At 28.8% G+C, this 22,437-nt stretch overlaps 1 protein-coding gene across 1 annotated transcript; it reads left to right on the top strand.

Moving 5' to 3' along the window:
• Nucleotides 1–18,130: 18,130 nt before the first annotated feature.
• On the top strand, nt 18,131–21,571 carry LOC135949926 (zinc transporter ZIP13 homolog). Its single transcript, XM_065499389.1, has 5 exons — nt 18,131–18,347; nt 18,436–18,546; nt 20,868–21,113; nt 21,176–21,331; nt 21,393–21,571. The coding sequence occupies exons 1-5, from the start codon at nt 18,137–18,139 to the stop codon at nt 21,569–21,571; spliced, it is 903 nt and encodes a 300-aa protein (XP_065355461.1). The 5' UTR covers nt 18,131–18,136.
• Nucleotides 21,572–22,437: the final 866 nt, after the last annotated feature.

The raw sequence follows: 22,437 nt of genomic DNA, 5'->3' as shown, positions 1-22,437 counted from the left end.
TATATTAAAACTTTTCGATTTTGCGAGAGAAATTTCATTTTTTACTCCCCTGGATCCGCGCCTGCAATAAACGCACTAGTTCTATGTGAAATCTCTTCTCTGTAAGGCTTTTTTAAATATATCAGTTTTTGCCCCATTTTTCATAAGATGACGGAATCTCTGAAAGGTTGTGTTACCGAGACAAAGGTTTTCTGAAATTGCGTTATCATAAAAAGTTTCGATTTCAAAGGTTTTATAATCAATCCTAGATTTTCAAAATCAATCCTAGATTTCGAACTAGTAAAAGTCGATGGAAAGTGGATTCCTTTATATCGAACATTTTGGTTCAAGCGAGTTTAAGCTTGTCGAAAGTGGATTCTTCTACATTGAAATCGATTCCTTTATATCTAACATTTTGGTTCAAGCGAGTTTAAGATTGTCGAAAGTGGATTCTTCTACATTGAAATCGTAGGTTTGACAAAACAGCAAGATATTGATAGTTTACTTTGCTTATAGAGTTAACCGAAGCATTCGTTCGATATCATGAAACATTGTCGATTGACTTATCGATAGTATTATCGCTCGCATAGAAGTGAAGTTAATGAAAGACTGCTTATAAAGCCTTCCTTTTGACATCGAGGAACAGGCTGTAGAATTACAACCACAGAAAATTAAGAACTCATAAATAGTTTTTGAAGAGTTGACCGACTTTGTGAGTGATTTCGTGTTATTTCAATTCGCAGAACTCTCTATCAAGATAATGTTTCTTAACTGTGACTCACGAACTCACCTTCGTAGTGATTCACTATCAGCATGTAAGAGGCGAAACTAAATATAACCGTCTAATGAAAAAGAAGATCACTTGGCGATGTTATAAAAACGTTAAACATTTTTTGTTATCTTTTTTATTTAAGAGCATTTGAACTGATCAATGATAGGTCAAAGATTTCAAATTACCGTCACTTAAATCAATTAAAAGATTTTTTTTACATTTTATGATTCAACGCATTAGTTGTAGTATTTCTTCTCTGTGGAAAAACCCGAGTCTCACTAGATTGTCAACTCTGTGGAATAATTGGATTCTCACTCGACCACAGATTGTCAACTCAGTAACAACTGTATATGGGCAATTCCACGAGAATCGCTACCACGACTGAAAACACAAAAACCCTTGAAACTTTTTTCAAAATGATTTGAATAGAAGAAATAATAAAATGTTACTATGTGAAAGTATTTAGATTATATTACAACATTTTAAAGACAAAAATAATAGTTTAAACTGATTATATTTAATTTTTTAATGTTTTAGGCAAAAATTGCGGCGAAAACTAGGCTCCCAATTAGCTTGGAGTAAGAAATGAATTTGACTCTGATTGTTTTTTTTTTGCTATTGTCAAATTGTTTATTAAAACCGAATGTATATTTTCTATTAATTTTTTTTTATTGTTTTATTATAAGATTATAATCTGTCACGTACGGTATGTCACGTACGATATTAAATTTTATTTATTATAAAATCATCCAAAGATTGCAAAGAAAAAATATTTCGTTTAGTGTAAGAAATTAAAAGAAAACATAACGCCTCTTATGAATTCGAATATTTTCGCATATTTCTACATGTACCTCAAAATGAGTTCCGTCTTATGTCACGTACGATATTCCCTTATTTCGCTCAATATTTTGGACAATAATATTTCGAAAGAACTTTTTATTATTTTAAAATATAGTACCCTCTGAATGGAACATAAAGACCAAATAATTTTTCAGATACTCTTATTTTTGCAAAATCTATTCCACAAATGGCACGTACGGTGATATGGAATTGCCCATATGTATTTTTGTACCTGAGCAAAGCTTTCAACAGCAGATAATTTTCGCTCCAGAATAACCATTTTTCATTCCGAACTTAAAGCTTTAGGGGCACAGTTAGAGCAGTTCGTAACATAGCTAGCTGATGTTTTTAACCCTCACCCGCAAGAGTGCCTCAAGGCAATTATCTCAAAAAGTAATTCAGCCCAATTGCGAATAAAAAATTCCGCGGGAGTTTGTTCCCCGGGAGTTTTTTCCCATTGAATTTGAATAGGAAAAATTAGAAAAGGGAGAAAACTCCCGGGGAATTTTTAATCATAATTGGGCTGATTACAATTTTTTTTTTAAATTTAATTTGTTAAACATTTCCCTCGAAGGAAACATTTCCCTCTGTCAGCGGTTTTGTGAGTGATGCCATAATTTTAGCATGTGAAATTTTGTGTGAGATTTTTTTTTTAAATCAAGGTTTTACTAACATTTAGTAGACCGATATATTCGAAATATTTTTTATTTGTTCTTTTTCATTAGTTTTTCAATAAAATCGTTTTAAAAATATATTTTTTTACACCTAAACCCGCAACAATGCCCCGAGACACTCCTCACCTTTTTGCACCTGGTTCCTAAACTTAATTTGCAAATTAGTTTCTGATAGCTGTTCTGAGTTTATTGGGTCATAAACTAAAATTATTCGACAACCGTTTTCAGTAACACATCAAAATATTTGTTGCAAAGCCATATTAGTATAAATATTCTGGGTCCTCATAAGATTCTAAGACTATCTAGCTATATCCGTCCGTTTGTCTTTTTGTTGAAAAAACAAAAGGAGCTAGCTGGCTGAAATTTTCCACAGATACTCTATGTAGCTAAGGTTTGTTTGGTATTGTAAATATCGGTCCATGATTCCAAATGTCCGTCCCTCCGGAATACTATTTAAGCAGTCATAAATATGTTGATTATGCGGCAATACTAATAAAATTTTGCACAAGTTAGTTCTAAGTTCTTTGAAATTATACTATAAAAATCGGGCAGAAATTAATAACTCAAGTCCCCATAGAAAGCCAAAACTACATATTGATTGTATAAAAGACTCGATACAGCCGAATATAACACTCTTACTTGTTATTATACCCGATGTAGCCAAGTCCATCTGTATGTTGAAATAAACTTTCCGTAGCCCCCAAACAAATTTATTATAAAGTATAATTCGGTGGGTTTATTTTATAAACTTTAGCTGGGCTTTTGAACGTCTGATTACAGGACGATAACTTCACTGAGTATAACTGATAAAATTACTTAACCCTATGTCTATATCTGATACATTTTTGTCATGATTAACATCAAAATGGTTTTCAAGATAAAAAAAATTATCAGTTATAGTTCCCATTTATTAATATTATTGCTTCGTTATGACAAAATTGTTAGTGCTTTTGCTAAGGCAACTTTGTCTTGACAACAAACGTCATTAATTGTCTTCTATTTTTATACCTTTCACCTTCGTGAGAAGTTTGTCATTCCGTTTGTAATTTCTACATTTTTCATTTCCGACCCTATAAAGTATATATATTCTGGATCCTTATAGATAGCGAAGCCGATTAAGCCATGTCCGTCTGTCTGTCTGTTGAAATCAATTTTCTGAAGACCCCAGATATCTTCGGGATTCAAATCTTCAATAATTCTGTCAGACATGCTTTCGAGAAATTTGCTATTTAAAATCAGCAAAATCGGTCCAATAATAACGGAGATATGAGCAAACAACCTCGATTTTGAACCTATTTTTGATCTATATCTGGATTACTAAGTCATTAATATAGACAATGTGGATATCTAATGATAGATATTTCAAAGTTCATTGCAACGATGTAGATAAGGCTATAGTTAGTTGGACCTACAATAGGTCAAAATCGGGAAAAATATTTTTTAACCCGAATTTTTTTTTCATCAAAAAAATTTTTTGTCATACGTTTTTTTCCAAAAAAAAAATTTTTTTTAAAATTTGGAAAAAACTTTTTCATCAAAAAATTTTTTTGTCATACGTTTTATTCCAAAAAAAAAATTTGGAAAAAAGCTTTTTTATAAAAAAAATTTGGAAAAAACTTTTTAAAAAAAAATTAAAAAACAATTTAAAAAAGAAATTTGAAAAACAATTAAAAAAAAATTAAATTTTGTTTATCTAAAAATATTTAAAAAAATTTATTTTAAAGTATAATTTGGTGAAGGGTATATAAGATTCGGCACAGCCGAATATAGCTCTCTTTCTTGTTTTTCTTTTTATTTAATTTTACAGCTGGCTTTTGAACATAGAATGGGTCAAGGATATGACGACTACTTCACTGAGTTGTTTAAACTTCTTTACAATAGTTTTAAACAACTCAGTATTGGAAATTTAGTTTTTATGTTCTTTGGAGAGAAGTATTTTATTTTTTTTTTAATTGTTTTAATTTATAAACTTCAGCTAAAAGCCTTTAGACTTAAAAAAAACAACATTAACGGAATAATATGTATGAAATATTTAATTTTTGTTAGGAGATTTTTTGAATATTTAGATAAGTATCAAAACAAAACATTATTATTATTAATTATTAATAATAATAAAAACGCATTTTTCACACTTCTATAAAAAATGAAAAACCAAAAAAAAAAAACACAGCGAAAATAAAATTCATTATTAAATTATTAATAAATTAATTAATAAATAAATAACTACATAAATCAATCACACACATGCATAAAGAATGAAAAAAATAATAATTTAATTTAATAATTAGTATAAAACTCTAAGAGCCTACCATAAAATAAATAATTACTTATAAAATATAATTTAATTTATATATAAAAAATAGACAAAAAAAAACCCAAAAAATAACGAAATTGAATAATAAAATAAATAAATAAATTTTTATTATTAAAAATTAAAATAAATAATAATTTTCTAGAATTTAGCAATAAAAAAAATTATAAAAAATACACAAAAAATTGCTGCAATTAAAAATAAAATAAATATTTGTTAAAGCATGATTATATATATAAAAACGCTAAAATAACATAAACAACATATTTTTTAAGTAACAATAAAAATTAAATAATATTAAATAAACATGGTCATTGAAACAAAAAAAAAAAAACAGAAAAACGCATAAATTATAAGACAAAAAACTTTATTAGAGAGCTTGTATAGTAAGTTTAAATGAAAAATAAATAATAATTATAGACAAAAAAACGCGAAAAAATTTAAGCTAAATTAAAGAAACCAAAAGAAAAAAACTATGCATTAAATAAAAACCCCCCAAAAAAACAACTAGAGTAATAGATGATAATAAAATAATGCTAAATAAATAAAGAAATTTTTATTTAATATTATTATTAAAAAATAATTTAAAACCAGGCAAAACAAACCATTATTCAGAAAAATAATTCATATAAATATCAATAAAAACCAAAAAAACGCAAAACAATTCATGATAAATTTAATAAACAAACAACAACCTATTATTAATAAATTAATAAAAATAATAATAATAATAAATACATAAATTGCAATTGTTACATATTATCCCGCAAAAACAAAATACCACACATTAATTAATAATAATAAATAATAATAAAAAACAAATTAATAAGAAAATACATAAATCCAATTGTTTTAATAAACAAACCAAATAAAATGCATTAAACAAAATCATAATTATAGTCTTTAAAAAACAACCATTAAAAACAAAGAAAAAAAAAGAAGAAAAATTGTTAAGTTTGTACCAAAAAAAAAAATTAATAAATTAAAGAGAAACTGAAGAATAATTATTTGTTTAAATTAAATAAATTAAATAACCATAGATTGTTAAAATTAATTATTTTACTATAATTTACAATTCAAAACTGCTACACTTTTTATATAAGTTTTTTAATAGTTAGAAAACGATTAAAAAAGTTATAGTTCTTTTTTTAAAAATAATACTATGGTATAAATAATACTTTTAAAAATATTGGTTTAATTGCAAATAAGAGCGATCAGTAGTTTAGAAATTGAAACAACCTATTATTTTAGACATCGGCAAAGAGCCGAGCCACCTTAAGAGCTCTCTGGTTTTATTTTCTTTCACACGTACGTAAAGCTGGAGGATCCACACCACGCGTTTTACGCTTTCTCGCATTCTACGCGGATGTCAAAAAAGTAGAATCAATAGGTCAATTCACAAGGTCTCTTATCAGTCATATTATCTTAATGTCCTAATATATCGTAAGCGACAATACACAAATTTTACAGGAGAAGGTTTTTTCGATTATTTTGAAATTTATACATAAAATTAAAAATGTTATGATGCGATATAATATAATTTCGTTCAAGCTATTTGTCTATTTTTCAAAAATATTTATAACTTTTAACAATTAAAAATTCATGGAATACTTTATAGAAAAATATTACAAAAAATGTTTTTTATTGAATTTTTGCATAGATACAAATTCTTCGAATTGAAATAAAATTGTTATTTATGAATAGGTTTTCATGAAATTTCACAGTTATGTAAACTTTTCTATTTAAAATGGAAAAATAAAAATGAATTTTGAAATTTATTATCAGCAATCCCGCAATTCCCAAAAAAATTGTTGATAAATCCCAAAAATGGAAATTTTTAGTTTTTTGGCTTTAATATCCATACCAGGGTCTGAGTTATCGGAACCCTTTACAAAATAATTAAAAGCATATTTGGCCATCTAAAATCAGTTACTATATTTTGATATCGAATATGCGATTTGAGAATTATTGCCCTAAATTTTAATTTTACATAAGAAATAGGTGTTTTTTGAATGGACCTGGTAAGAAAAATTTTTAATTTTTTTTCAATTAAAATATTTTATGAAAACTTAGCTTATAAAATTCTAAGAGGATGTATAATTCCTTATACATCCTCTTAGAATTTTTTTGCGATAACTTAAAAAGAAAAAAAGTTCTTTTTTCCCAAAAAATTACCGAAAAATCGGCTTTTTAAAATTTTTTTAAATTAAAATGCATATAACTTTGGACTTAGGCATTATTTTTAAACACTTATTTTTCTATGAAGGAAACCTGGAGAAAATCGGAAAATATTTGGATACGCTGTTATCAAAAAACTGGAGTAGGCTGGGTAAAACTGTTGAAAATTTAATTTTCAAATGCGAATATCTCCTAAGCTATAAGAGGTAATTGATAGCTATGACTAGGTCTTTTGTAGCGCTCGATGAAAAGATTTTATATGTGTAATTTTTTTGAAATCGCAACACAAACGAAGAAATAGGATCCTACTACAAAAGCGTAGAATGCCTTGACGCGTAGAATGCTTAAAGTAGATCTACTTTCTACTTTTATAAGCGTCACAAGCCGCGCTGGAACATGTCAGCTGATTTTGACAATTTATATTATTTTTTTAATGTGTATTTTTCAATTTTAATAAATTACAACAAGTTTAATGGTGACGCGAAGACGCGTAGTGTGGACCTCCAGCTTAATTGGCAAAAAATATGAAAAGAAATCATTCTCGCAAACAACTTTACAAACCTTACTCTCAGTGCACTGAATGCCAGAGAGCGCTACTCAAAAAACGCAAATACAAAATGAAGTGGTGTTAGTGTACAAAGGCAATTTTACGATCTGCCGATGTCTGCTTTATTTATTTAGAATCTAAATTTTAGATTTACACAACAATTTAAAATATAAATTTAATTTATTTAAATTTAAATAGTCACTCTCTTTTAATACCAGGTGGTGGCAGTAGCGAATTCATTTGAATTCGCCACTTCCACCACTGGTATTTAAATTTCACCTTGAAACACACTTTATAATTTACTATAATGTACTGATAATACAGTTGATGTTTGGAGCCAAGGCCTTACATACTCGCTTCTGGTACAGCGCTGATAGACGGCATATAAGAAAGTTTTTCGTTGAAGGCCTGTAAGGAGACCTTCCGCGTAATGTTTCTTAGAATTTCTATATAATAGCTTATAAGAAAAAACCTGAAAATTAAAGCCTAATTGAAGGTCAGCTGAAGCCAGCCATTTTTTTTCTTCAATGGCCCTTTTGTGAGCATATGGCTTCTTCTTACACGATTTGTAGCAGTTGTTTTCGCGTCTTCCCATGTAAGATTTAATTGTCCTAGTTCTTGGAATAGAGTTGGATTGTTCATGAACGAACAGGTTTAATTGAACAATTCAGTCAACTGAACAATGTGAAGTTGTTCAATCTTCTTGTTTTTTATTGGCCATTTTGTTCGTTTGACATTTCTGTAGATGTTTCAAATTTATATTTTGAAAAAAGTTTTTAAATTACATTTAAGTTGTTTGAATTTTATTAAATTAGCTTTTAGTTTTCTTCATTATTAAAAGTCCGGCCAGTTGTCACCAACCAGTTCATTTTGTACACGATCTGAAAATACATTCACAGAGAAATTGTTTAATCACTTAGTTCAGTCAAACACCGCAGAATAAAAAGGAACAACTGAGCAAAAAGAACAAACCTATTAATTTATTTGTTCTGAACGATCAATAAAAGGAACGATAATTCCCAATTCTAGAATCGTGCGTCTCCATGTACGATGTTGACATAAGATCCAATATATGGTTATTTTTGCCTTTAAACAGTTTCGTTAATCTGTTTTTGTTCCAGCTAATGCTATGTTCACACTTGGGCTTTTAAACGCGTTTAAGCAAAATTTTGATTAAGTTAATCAAAGCCGTTCACATTACATTTGAGATGATTAAGTTGACACTAAAATGATTAAGTTGACAAATAAAAAACAACAAACAAATTTATATTTCTTTAATGCATTAAATATGGAAATAATTACTTTATTAAAGATACCAGCAGATTATTTTAAACTTTTTAATTATGAAATTGTGAACATTGATGAATTATTTAAGGTTTTTTAAGGAAAAAAAAAAACTTCTGTCAAAATTTATTTATCGGTACTACACTAAAAGGTGACCGATGCTACGTCATCGTCAGTTTGAGGTATGTTCAGTTGATTCTACGTGATTAATGAAGTGATTAAGATTTAATCATGTCAATTTGAAGTGATTAACAAATCATTTAAATGTATGGATAATCATCTCGATTTTGAAGTGATTAGAGCCTAATCACGTTTGAGATGATTAACTCTGCAAATGTGAACATAGTATAAGATAATGGAGCTGGTATCTGTCTTGGCCTAGACACATTGTCCTCTGTGTATTTGATGTAGTGGTAGGGAACCTTGCTAATCTTTGATTCCTACCTTTTATCCCAGTCGATAAGGAAGGAAGCAAGCCTTTAAAGAGGGTTATTAGGAAAAATATTCTTAATGAATTCAGCATAAAACCTAATGAATGGGCTGTAAAGTACCACGTGTTTAGTTTTATATATAAAAAAACTACTTCACGCGTACTTAACAAACATCAACTGTTATACATTTTTTTTAATACATTTGGTTTCTTCTTCTGCTTTCATGTATATAGGAATAATTGCAAAGAGAAGCAAAGATCTTCTAGAACAGTTTCTGAGAGAAAGCAGAGTGGCATGAGTATCGGATCTTATATTATAGAATGTGTAAAAAGGACTACAAATGAAGCCATAGCAATTTTTCTGGCTGCGTAGTTTTATGATTATTTCTATTATTTTAGTTAACGCACTCCTATTGGAGCGTCTAGCTTGTGGAACGTAAATAATTCTATGGTGTTTGAATAAAATTTCTAAATCTTATCATATCTTGTGCAAGATGTCTAAATTGTACCCATTGTTTCTACTCTTGCTTCTAAACTCTTCTTCCAACGATATTCGCCAGGTTATTCTTGGGCGATCACGATTCCTACATTCCTGACGATTCCACTCCGTGTTGTCCTTTCTTAGGGTGAGACCAACCCATTGCCATTTTCTTCGACAGATTTCTGTATCTATTGGCATTGAGTTGCATCTTGGCTTTAAAAATTTGTTTTCATATACTTGTAGTCTTTTGGAGATTGAGTTTGTAAACTTCCAGGTTTCACTTCCGTATAGCAAGACTGATTTTACGCTTGTATTAAATATTCGGTTTTTGTGTTTTCTTTTTTTGGATATATGTTTCTATATTAACTCCATAGTTCACTGTAGACAACCTTGAAATCCACACCCTTGAAATGGGCTTTACATTTAGCATCGCCGTTAAGCATTCGTATAATAGAATTTATCTGGAATGCCAGCACTACGAAGATATTTCCAGATAGCTTCTCTGTTTATATACAGTGGTGAGTTCCATTCTATTTACTGTTTCATGAATTATCTAACGGGAAAAACAAAGTGAATTTACTATAAGATCGACACAATCTCTAAAAAATGAATTCGAATGTTCTATTTTCATAATGATCACCTAGATCTTTTAAAGCTGATTAAGTTAATATTGTCTTTAAAAATTATATATTCATTGCGCTAAATCAAATATGTTTGTTTGTTAACTTTAATTGACAAATTTCTTACCTATAGTCACAAGATCGGTATCTGGAGCTCCAATTTTATATTGTCAAAATGATAAAATATTTCGGAAACCTTGCCCAAAATGTTATACTACAAACATGAAATATCTTATAGAGAAACTTATTTAAACTGAGACTTTTAACAAATTAGTGTAAGGCTAATAATAGTAAAGTTATTAAACATTTTCCAAACCATAGTATTATTTGAAAAAGACCAAAAACAAGATTAATAAAGCCAAACAAACATTTGTTCAAATTTAAGTTAATTAAACTCTTCCTTTTCAATATTTTTTTTTTCTAATTTCACTCCTTTAATTCTTTAAACAAACTCATACATTCGTACATATTGCTGCTCTCACTATCATTTTCACTCACTCACGCCTACATAATACATATTTATACATTCTTTCACTTACAACAAAAAACACACACGCCGCTCACCTCACCTACTTACTCACCTACACTCACACACACCCTTTAACATTTTTTCTACACTCTTGTCAATTTTGTTATAAACAAATTTATTATTATAAATTTATCTTTTTATCAAAAAAGAACAAAATAAAACAAAACAAAAGAAATGAAAACCTAAACAAAATATAAATAAAAAAAAACATCACAATTTCTTATAAACCAAAAAATTACTATAAAATGAAAACCAACAAACACCACAACAACAAAAAGGAAAAAAAGTTATCAACCAAAAAAAATAAATAAAAAAACAACAACAATGATAATGATATTTCATATGGAAAAATAAATAAAACAAAAAAAAAACACAATAAAAATTTAAAAATATTATAAAAAAAAAATTAAAAAAATATACAAAACTGAGTTTTATTTTCTAGGATATTGAAAGCATAGAGAATAGACATAGAGCGGAAACTCTCCTGTCAAAGACCTAACTCAGTTGCCTAAGTGGTGAGAATGTATTAGTAGAAAAAACTATGTAAAAACAAAAACAACACTCGTATGTGTGATTATTTCGAGTAATTTTTTTGTTTGAGTTTTTTTCTAGTTTCCGCTCTATGTTCTCTATGATTGAAAGCATAGATCGGAAACTATCAAAAACCTAAGTGGTGAGAATATACTATATTCGGCTGTGCCGAATCTTATATACCCTTCATCCTACTTCAAAATAAAAATATTGAATATTTTTAGGTAAACAAAATGTATTTTTTTTCCCAAGTTGTTTTTTTTTATATTTTTGGAAAAAAAAAATTTCGAATTGTTTTTTTAAATTCTTTTTTTTAAATTTTAAAATTTTTTTTTGGTTTTTTAATTTTTTTTAATATTTAGCGAAATAAACTTTTGCTGAAAAAATAAATTCGGGTTAAAAAATATTCTTTCCTATTTTGACCCATTGTAGGTCCAACTTACTATGGTCTTATATACGTCGTTGCAAAGGTATAGATATCCATATTGTCTATATTAATGACTTAGTAATCCAGATATAGGTCAACAAATAGGTCAAAAATCGAGGTTGTCCTGGTTTTATCCTTATATCTCAGATATTTGTGGACCGATTTTCTCGATTTTAAATAGCAACCGAGCCGTAAGAATTCCGGAGATATTGATGTATGTAAGTTATTTGGGGGCTTGGGAAAGTTGGTTTCAACAGACAGACGGACATGGTTTAATCAATAGAATAACTTTTAGCTAAATGATGAAAACACACCAAATGTACAATGTATTTATACCCTACACTACCATAGTGGGGAGGGGTATAATGTCTTTGTGCAGATGTTTGTAACGCCCAAAAATATTAGTCCCTCCTTAAAGTATACCGATCGACTTAGAATCACTTTCTGAGTCGATGAAACGATGTCCGTCCGTCTGGCTGTCCATGTAAACCTTGTACGCAAAGTACAGGTCGCAATTTTGAAGATATTTCGATCAAATTTGGTACATATTATTTTTTCGGCCCAATAACCAAGCCTATTGAAACTAGCTGAAATCGGTCCATTATTTCACCTGTCCCCATACAAATGTCCTTCCGAAATTGGACTTTATATATATATCTCCACAAATTCCGCTCCAAATAAGTTTTATATATACAAAATTCATATCACCAAATTTTGTTACGATCGGTCCATAATTAGTCATAGCTCCCATATAGACCCGCTTCCGAAAATCACTTTAACATGTATAAATCGCTTAAAAATGTTGGTATACACACACATTTCAACATAGCTAACATTCATATAGACATAAATCAAACGACCTAATCTCATGGTGATCGGTCCATAATTGGTCATAGGTCCCATATAAGGCCCACTTCCGAAAATCACTCAAAAATATAAATTATTGAAATTTTAAAAGAAAAATGTTTTTGTTCTTTTACTTAGTGTAGGGTATTATATGGTCGGGCTTGACCGACCATACTTTCTTACTTGTTTTTTAATAAATTGAAATGTTTATTAAGGGTCTCACAAATGGGACAGTTGATAGCAGCCATACAGTTGCAGCTACATATGTATGTAGAATTTGCCATCATTTATTCAGTTTGTTTTGTCAAATCATAATGGACGGATAGAGCGTTCAACAACATGGGCAAATTATAAAATTGTTGTATAAAAATCGGTGTTCTGTTCAGGCAAAGTTGCGCCCATTTTGCGGTGAGGCGCATTTTATGAATGAATGAGAGTAATTATTTATATGATTGTGATAATCATAATATGGTAATTTTAAGACTAACATGAGTGTCTCAATCATATATATGATTGTAGTAAATAAATATATATTTAATAAATATATGTTTAATCATTTTCATGATGAATCATTTGGTCAATTCACAAGGTTTTCTAGCATGTCATAAAGTCGTAATATTTCTCGAGGCGGCCTCTCGGCTTAACCGATTCTTAGGAGTTCGGCTTTTCCTGAAAAAAGTCGAAATCGACTTTTTGGTCGGAAAAAAGTCGAACAATCGATTATGTTATCTCAAAAGTCGAAAATAGTCGCTCTTTTTATATAGAATTGGTGTCTCCGATTCCAAAAAAAAAATGTTTAAAAGATCAACATACATTTTTTTTAAGTTACAGTAGGGTCAGATATATAAAAATCGTTAATAAAAAACTTAAAAAAAAACGTTTTCATGTGTTTCTTTTTTTCTTTTAAAAGAAAAAAAGGGGTGCTAGCGGCTACAATTTTTTTACAAAGACATTCCCCAGAAGTTTCTTTAAATGATGTATATAGTCATTGGACGGGCTTCGACGGTCTTTTTTTTTGGCAAGCTATATAATATTATTAGAAAAAAAATCATCAGTATATTTGAGACCAAAGTTTAAAGGACTATAACAGGAAAATGGAGAGGCCCATAAATATAAGATATACACTTAACAAAACCCTATATCAATGTTTATCTAAGTTTTGAAGTATGAATTTCTATATGGTAAAACAATTGAGATATATGTAATTTAGTAAAGCAGTAAAATATTAAAAAAAAATTAACTTAAATATGATTCAAAATTGTTTGAACTTCTGGCGCTTCTGTCGAGAAAACGAAATGTCCAATTGAAAAACCCATTTGTATTGGAGGAGAGCAGATTGTCAGCTTCCGAAAAAACTTCGTTTTTTCTAATTCTGAAGATACTGATTTTCATAATTTTGTCCACCTAGATTTTGATTTGGAACCACAGTGTAGAAACCATGTATTTTTTTTACAAAAAATGGTAAAAAGTTGAAAAAAGTGGAAAATAGTCGGAAAAAGTCGAAAGGTCGAAAGGTGAAAAAGTCGACTTTTTGTTTCAGCTATAGAACCCTATTGCTCACCAAAGCTTATGGTGAATGTATTTCATCGGTTTCAATGGGCGAGTTATGGTTTGTGGGGTTCAAAAGTGGTGATTTTGACACGGAAGACAAAGATCGCCCAGGTCAGCCAAAAAAGTTTGATGACCAAGAATTGGAGCTATTACTCCATGAAGATTGTTGTCAAACTCAACATGAGCTTGCAAAACATGAGCTGCAGGATTCATTCAAAAGCAGAGAAATTGTGTATCATACGAATTGAAGCCGAGAGAAATGATGCTTGAACGCTATAATAAAAGAAATTCAATTTTGCAACAAGTCATTACTTGCGACTAAAAATAGATCCATTACAATAACCCGAAGCGTAAGTCCGGCCAACCAGCCGAATCGACTCCAAACCCAAATAGCCATGTATTTGGTGGGTCCAATAGGGTCCTATCTTTTATGAACTGCTGAAATCTGGCCAGTCCATCACAGGGAAACTGTAACGAACGAAACTGATTCGTTTGAAGCGAGCATTGACCGAAAAACGCCTAGAATATGCTACCAGCTATGAAACCGTAATATTCCGGTCATATGTTGCAACATTTTTTAAAAAGTATTTAAAATAAAGTGGTTGGGAAGTTTTGCCTCATCCGTCAACTAGTACAAACCATGCTGCGTCTGGCAAAATGCTCCATCTGGGATACGCTTCCCTTGATTTGTTCAAGGCCTCAAAAGATGAGCAGTTCTTTTGGCTCGGAATACATATGTTACCAGAAAGATGGGAAAATGTCATAGCATACAATGGACAAATATTCTTAAAAATTTTCATTATAATCATACCAAGCTAATCAAAATTTGTCTATACTAACTAGCTAAATCGATTCAATTATTATTGTTGATCTCTTTAATTGCATTCATGTACATTTTACTTAATATAAATATTTACATTCATGATCATAATTTACATAATTACAATAGCGGTATTCACTGTTAAGTGCGAATGGTCTAGCATCATAGCAAATGCAAAATTTTACCGTAATCCAATAACAAATTACACACAAAAATCTTTACAATTTTGCATTTGCAATGATGCAATACCATTCGCACTTAACAGTGAATACCGCTAATATAATAGTAAGTTATATTTGTTTTTAAATTTGTTGTGTATTGTAAAATGAATGAATGAAATGAAAAAGCTGTGTTTAGATAATACTAATCTAGTTACGATCTGATACGCATTAACCTTCGCTTTACCAATACCCACCCGGGTGACCACATCGTTTTTATTGGTTTAATATTTTTTTTAATTTTGTTTCGATTTAAATGAAATTTATACTCACTGAATAAATTTTAAGGTTCTATAGAATTTAATAGAAACATTTTAAACTTTTTATAAGGTTTTTTAAATTTTTTAAAATTTCATTCGTCGCATATATTTATAAAAGTGTAGTGTCACCCGGGTGGGTATTGGTAAACCATGTACATAAAAAACCTTTGGTAAAGCGAAGGTTAATCAATCGAAATGTACACCGACGCATAATATCGCATGTCAATGCTTCACGACGCATACATGTTAAAACAGGGTGTTTCGATAATTAATATGTCTTTCTGGGTAAGCTATGAAATATTTTGCATAACATTACCTTCGTTAGCCAATGAAATCGCGTTTAGAAATTCTTTTTCATTCAACTGTGCACGAGGAAAGAAGTGTCTTCAATTGCCGAAACGTAATAAAACTTTAAATTTTAAATTATTTTATTGCCTAAGTGAATCATTTTCCTTACATATGAATTTAAATATTATTGAAAGATAAATTAGTTAAAATATTAAATTATTGTATTGTATAAATTTGTATTGTTCTACTAGACAAATTTTTATATTTTTTCCTAAAATATCTGTTGCTGGAGCATCTACATAATTATATTTCTTCAAATCTCAGTTTGATTTTTGTAACATTGATTGAACACTTTTTTTTGGTAATTCCCATATTAAATTAAGGTAAGCCGGCTTAAGGCCAAACAAATAAAGTTTTATATTATCAGCCATAAGAATATAGAAAACAATTTTTTTTTACTTATGTGGTCATTAATCCCTATCCAGTAGTACATACTAAAAATAATACATGCAATAAAATTTGGAAACATAAACTTAAAATTTTAACTTATTTTCAATCTTTTCTTTTAGATAATTTTTCTCAAATTTTAATTATTTTAGGTTTTAATTTTCCTTTTAGACAAAAATTACTTTTTTTCAAAATTAAGTAAAAATTTGATTTTTTTAGTATTTCAATATTGTTTTTAACAATTATCACTTTTTATTTATTAGACTTTTTTATTGGATTTTTCTTTTATTTTGTTTGAAATTTTTTTAAGATTTTTGTTTAGCCGTGTAAGAGAAAACTGGCTTGTTTCACTAATATTTTGTTAGTGTACCTAGAGAAATTAAAATTTTATACAGATGATTTAAATTTTGTAGTAGAAATGTGTCACGTCACGCCATAATGGAAATGCCCATATTTGACAAATATTTCTGACAAAAAAAAAACTAAAAATCAAAGTCTGACAAAAATGTAGAAATTACAAACGGAATCACAAATTATATTTACCCTTGTCCATAGGGTACAACTAGAGGCGCAACTGAGAGTAACAATAATTACTCTCTTTACATGTACTTGTGATCATCAGGGAAACCAATATATGCAAATGCATATTTTTTCTGGTGAGTCTAATGAGCACATGGATAAGATATTTACACGTTTCATAACTATTTAAGAATTTTGCCATCAATTTGTTACTGCATATTTTTGCATATTTTACCCTTAAATGCATATATTTGTTTTAAGAGCATATTTATGTCATATTTTGACTTTTCAAAAGCAAATTTTGTCTTAGTTATTTTTCGCTGTTGTGTTACAGGTTTTTACTTCCTTTGTTTAAAATTAAAAATTGAAAAATAGATGGCTTTTTTTAATATACAATAAGCACTATTTTAATAATAGCGCCATATAAATATCAAATTTTAGTTCTAATTTAAACTTAACCGTTCTAAGTGTTAAAGAAATATTGTCTTTTAAATTTGCTCCTATAACATCAGTTGTTGTCGAAAGAACATTTTCTATGTATTAAAAAGTTTTTTCGGATCCAATAGACAACGATTATTATTTGAAAATTTAAGTCAATATTTTGTAATTTATTGCAATAATAACCTTAATTGAAGTGACTTTATATTTATATAAAATATCATCAAAAAACACCTCTCGAGGCCTTTTCTGTTTTTATGTTGTATTTATTTTTTGTTATACTTATTTTAGTTCATGTTATTTTTTTATTTTATATTACTTTAAATTTTTAGAAATGAATTGTATTGATTTTTTTAAATCTAATATATAAAAATCTCGTGTCACAATGTTAGTGTTTGAACTCCTCCGAAACGGCTCAACCGATTTTTATTAAATTTTGTGTGTATGTTTGGTAGGTATGAGAATAGGTCGTAAAGTATATTTCATACCGCTAGGTCATTAGGGTGACCCTATCCAGTATTTATTTTTACCATTTTTTGGCTAAAAGCTTTTTTTTCGCATTTTATTTATTTGGCATTATAAAATTCCTATAACCCCAAATTTTCATCAACAGACCCTCACCCACCCGTTTTTTAGCCGTTTTTTTCCAAATATCAATATTTAACTATTTTTATGAAATTTTGTATATATTTTTGGTAGGTACGAGACAACAACGTTTGCCGGATCAGCTAGTAAAAGTATATTTTTTAGTTAAAAACAAGTAAGAGTGCTATATTCTCATATACCCTTCACCAAATTATACTTCAAAATTTTAAATATTTTTCAACTTTGACAGATCACCTACTTTTTAACAAAAACAAAGTACATGTTGTTTTTGTATTGTTGTATTTGTTGTAGTGATGCAGTCACCTTACTAAGTGTACCCTGCTATGTACTTAGGGGTTTTCCCTCTCAGTAAAGCTTATTATTCTATGCCCTTGTCTCTCATGGTGAAGGTTACAAAAATCAAAATTTGGATATTTTCCGGCTTTCGAAATGCAATATGATGATATGATAAGTTTATCTTATTTTTTTTATATAAAAATGTTTGTTATTTAATTAGTCTACGTTTAACTACAGCGACAGCAAGATCAACAGAATTTCAAAATGTATTCCACCGCAGAATTCTTTTATGATCATATTGTTATGTTATATACTCATTTGGTCAATCAATATGAGCCCGAATATTTTAAGGATTTGGAATATACCCCCTGGGTATTTTCACTGCTGGGTTCAGTGGTTATAGGTTTAAGTAGCATACTGCCATTCCTTATAATACCAACAGATGAACAATTAAACAGACAAGGATACCAAGATCGTAAGTTATTTGTGTAAATGAATTGTTTTATTTTCATAAATATGTATATGTATGCACATACATATTTTATTATTGTTTGTTCTTCTAGCTGGTGAATCAAAGTTGCTAAGAGTTTTACTTAGTTTTGCTGTGGGCAGCCTTTTGGGTGATGTTTTTCTGCATTTATTACCGGCGGCCTGGGAAGGTGGCATTGAAAAATGTAAGTCAACTATACAATACACATATTTATATCGTAAAATGCAAATTTATCATCACATTTAATCAAAAAGAACAGCATAAAAACATTTTCTTTCGAATTACACAATATTATTAAATGTTATTGTAATATGCCAATTTTTTTCATTTATTTATTTAAATTTAACCAAAAACATTTTAAAACAAAAACATTTTAAACCAAATTATATTTAAAAATATAATTTTTTTAAATATTTTTATTTAAACAAAATCAAAATTTTTTTTTAATGTTTTAAAATTTATTTTTTTCCAAATTGTTTTTTAATTTTTTTAAAAAATTTTTTTTTTTCAAAATTTCTTTAATTAATTTTTTTGGAAAAAGAATTTAGGACAAAAAAAAAGTTTTTGATGAAAAAAAAATTCGGGTTAAAAATATTTTTTTCCGATTTTGACCCATTGTATGTCCAACTTACTATGGTCTTATATACGTCGTTGCAAAGGTCTTTGAAATATCTATCATTAGATATCCATATTGTCTATATTAATGACTTAGTAATCCAAATATAGGTCAAAAATAGGTCCTAGTTTTTTCCTTATATCTTAGCCATTTGTGGACCGATTTTAAATAGCGACCGAGCCGGAAGAATTTCGGAGATATTGATGTATGAATCGTGTATGTAAGTTATTTGGGGGCTTCGGAAAGTTGACACAGACGGACAGACGGACATGGCTATATCGATTCCGCTATCTATATCGATCCAGAATATATATACTTTATGGGGTCGCAAATGAAAAATGTACCCTTGCCACTCATGGTGAAGGGTATAAAAATTAAAAAAAAAAAAAATAATTTTAAAATTTTTTGCCGAATTTGTCACGATTTTCGACTCAGTGTGGCGTTATATAATCCAGATATAGATCAAAAATCGAGGTTGTCGTGGTTTTAAAATAATGGAGTTAATTAAATAACAGAAATCATTCAATCTTTAAATGATTAAATTTTTGTTAATTCAAATCAATCTAATCCATTTCATTTTGGTTTTTCTTTTAATCATTTACAAGATTATTGATTTGAATTGAAGAAAAATTTTATCATTTGATAAATCGTGTTACGCTATTTTGTAGTGGATTTAAGTTAAAGGCTACATGAATGATTCAATAAGGAATTAATTCTATAAATAATTATTTTTTTAAGGAATTAATTGAATACGTTCTCAGGGAATTAATTCCTAATGCATTACACAGGTCAACAGCAAAAAAATGCTTGACTAACCATTATATATTTTTGATGCATCATGGCTACCTAAGTACAAAAACGGTAAAATTTTTCAATTCTATGGATAGATTTTTTTTAAACATTTTTTTAAGTATTTCTCCACATAAAAAAAGGGTTAGTTCGATGTTATTAAAATAAACATAGAAATTATTAAGATTTACATAACCTTTAATACGTTCATTTATTGCGTTTCATTCGGTATATTTTATATATTGCAGTAGTTTCGGAGTTATAGTAACAAATTGAAACAAAAAATATATTTTTTTACGTGAAAATAGCAATTTTTTTGTTTTAAAAAAATCGAAAACAGCTGAATTTGTTAAGATTCACTGATATATAATAGCACATATAATAGCAACAAAATAAGATATCGATCATAAAAATCGATTGATTCTTTTCGAATTTATTCACAATTAAGTTTCACAAATTTTAAATTTTTGTTTGATATACATAAAATTGTGTAGTTAAGGTTCTTCTTTTGAATGATTGAATTTTAAAAACATTTTCCCCATGCTATGTACAAATTTTCACATATATATTGCGTTTCAATCGGCTTAGTAGTTTCGGAGTTATAGTAACAAATTTAAGCAAAAAATATATTTTTTACGTGAAAATAAAATGTTTTTTTGTTTTAAAAAAATCATGAAATATCGAAAACAGCAGAAATTGTTCAGGTTTATTACTTTGTCGCAAAGCCACATATAATAGCAACAAAATGAGATATCGATCATAAAAATCGATGAATTATTTTCGAATTTATTCACAATTAAGTGAATTCGCTCATTTTCAGAAAATGGTTATCAAGATAAAAAATTATCAGATGTAGTCTCCATTTATTAGTATTATTGCTTCGTTATGACAAAATTGTTAGTGCTTTTGCTCAGAGAACTTTGTCTTGATAACAAACGTCATTAATTGTTATGATAAATATTTGTCAAGTATAGACAGGGGGTAAAGAAATGTACATTTTAGTAGTTTAACAAATTATTCTTCAAATTGATAAATTTTCATCGCATAAACTGTATTTAAAGATTTTTTTTAACCCAGTTTTATTTTTTATTTTTTCTTAGCATCGTCTTCTGGTCATCACTTCCAAAACTCTGGCCTTTGGGTTCTATCGGGTATATTTATTTTCACAATAGCCGAGCAAATTTTCTCCGGCTATGCCAATGCCTATGAAGATCAGCCAAAGAAGGTGACTGGTTATTTGAATCTTATGGCAAATTCCATAGATAATTTTACGCATGGTTTGGCAGTGGCTGGTTCATTTATGGTCTCATTTCGTCATGGAATTTTGGTTACATTTGCCATATTGTGTAAGTATAACAAACACATTAATTTAATTTATTTATTTAAAAAAAAAAACTTTTCATTATAGTGCATGAAATTCCCCATGATATTGGTGATTTTGCAATTTTATTACGTTCCGGCTTCAGTCGATGGGATGCAGCATGCGCTCAATTGTTAACAGCTAGTGCTGGTCTTTTGGGTGCTTTAGTAGCTATTGGTGGTTCTGGTTTTATTTCCGCCATGGGTAAATATTTTTGATATTTTGATTTTAAAATAATATATTTTTGTTATTATCTTTTTTTTAGAGGCTCGTACCTCCTGGATAATGCCATTTACTGCTGGTGGCTTTTTACACATAGCACTGGCTACAGTATTACCGGATTTGTTGCAAGAAAACAATCGCCTTGAAATGATTAAACAATTCTTGGCTTTGATAGCCGGCATAGCTGTAATGGCCGTGATCACCAGAATTTTCGAACAATAAAAATTACAAAAATTTAAACAAAATAACCAGAAACATGAAATTTAAACTATAATAATTGCCCAATTCACAATCGAAGTCGTAGCGTTGTAAGTTGTTTGTGAAAAATATTTTTCAAACAAAATTTTTTGAAACAAAAACAAAATATTAATAAAAATATTACGACATACAACGCTACAACACTACGACACCAATTGTGAATTGGACAAATGATTTAGTGTTATTACAATAAATTTTGTATGTACATTAGAGTTTATTTGTAAGCAGTTCACTTCATTTGTTTTTCGAGTATCATCATTTTTCTGAATGTTTTTGCGTAAATAAAAATAATGATATCCTTTTTTTTTGGAAAATTTTCAATCCTTGTGGTGGTTCAACGCACCTAAAAACGCGGATTTTGAGCACATTTTTCTGTAGAGCAAAATCAGTTGAATATATTGCAAATCTAATTTCACCAGTCGATTTTCTTCATCAAAAATTAATACAATTGATTTTTTTTTAATCCTTACAAATAGTTCGCAAATCTCATACAAAAATAGAAAAAAAGAATTTTAGATTTTTTAAACATGCACGATGAAAATGCATTTTTTATGCTTATCAAAACGGTACCAATAAATATATATTCCTTTCTATCACAACCCGTTAAAGTTAATCAGCCCAATTATGAATAAAAATTCCGCGGGAGGTTTTTCCTTATTCTCATTTTCAATGGGAAAAAACTCCCGGGGAACAAACTCCCGCGGAATTTTTTTATTCATAATTGGGCTGAATAAGAAGATCCGTGTTCCGCAATACATCTTATTTCCAATATACAAACAATTCGGTTGTTGCATTCACTATACAGATTCCCAAGACAACAACCATCGCTG

This window comes from Calliphora vicina, chromosome 2 (genome assembly GCF_958450345.1).
Source record: "Calliphora vicina chromosome 2, idCalVici1.1, whole genome shotgun sequence".
In the NCBI taxonomy this organism is placed as follows: Eukaryota; Metazoa; Arthropoda; class Insecta; order Diptera; family Calliphoridae; genus Calliphora; species Calliphora vicina.
This window is presented reverse-complemented; position numbering and strand designations above follow the sequence as displayed.

Bases quoted from the DNA above. Each gene is read 5' to 3' on its own strand.
- LOC135949926 (XM_065499389.1), top strand. From the start codon at position 18,137: ATGTATTCCACCGCAGAATTCTTTTATGATCATATTGTTATGTTATAT. The intron at 18,547-20,867 runs GTAAGTCAACTA...ATTTTTTCTTAG, and splicing joins GGAAGGTGGCATTGAAAAAT to CATCGTCTTCTGGTCATCAC. The intron at 21,114-21,175 runs GTAAGTATAACA...TTTTCATTATAG, and splicing joins GGTTACATTTGCCATATTGT to TGCATGAAATTCCCCATGAT.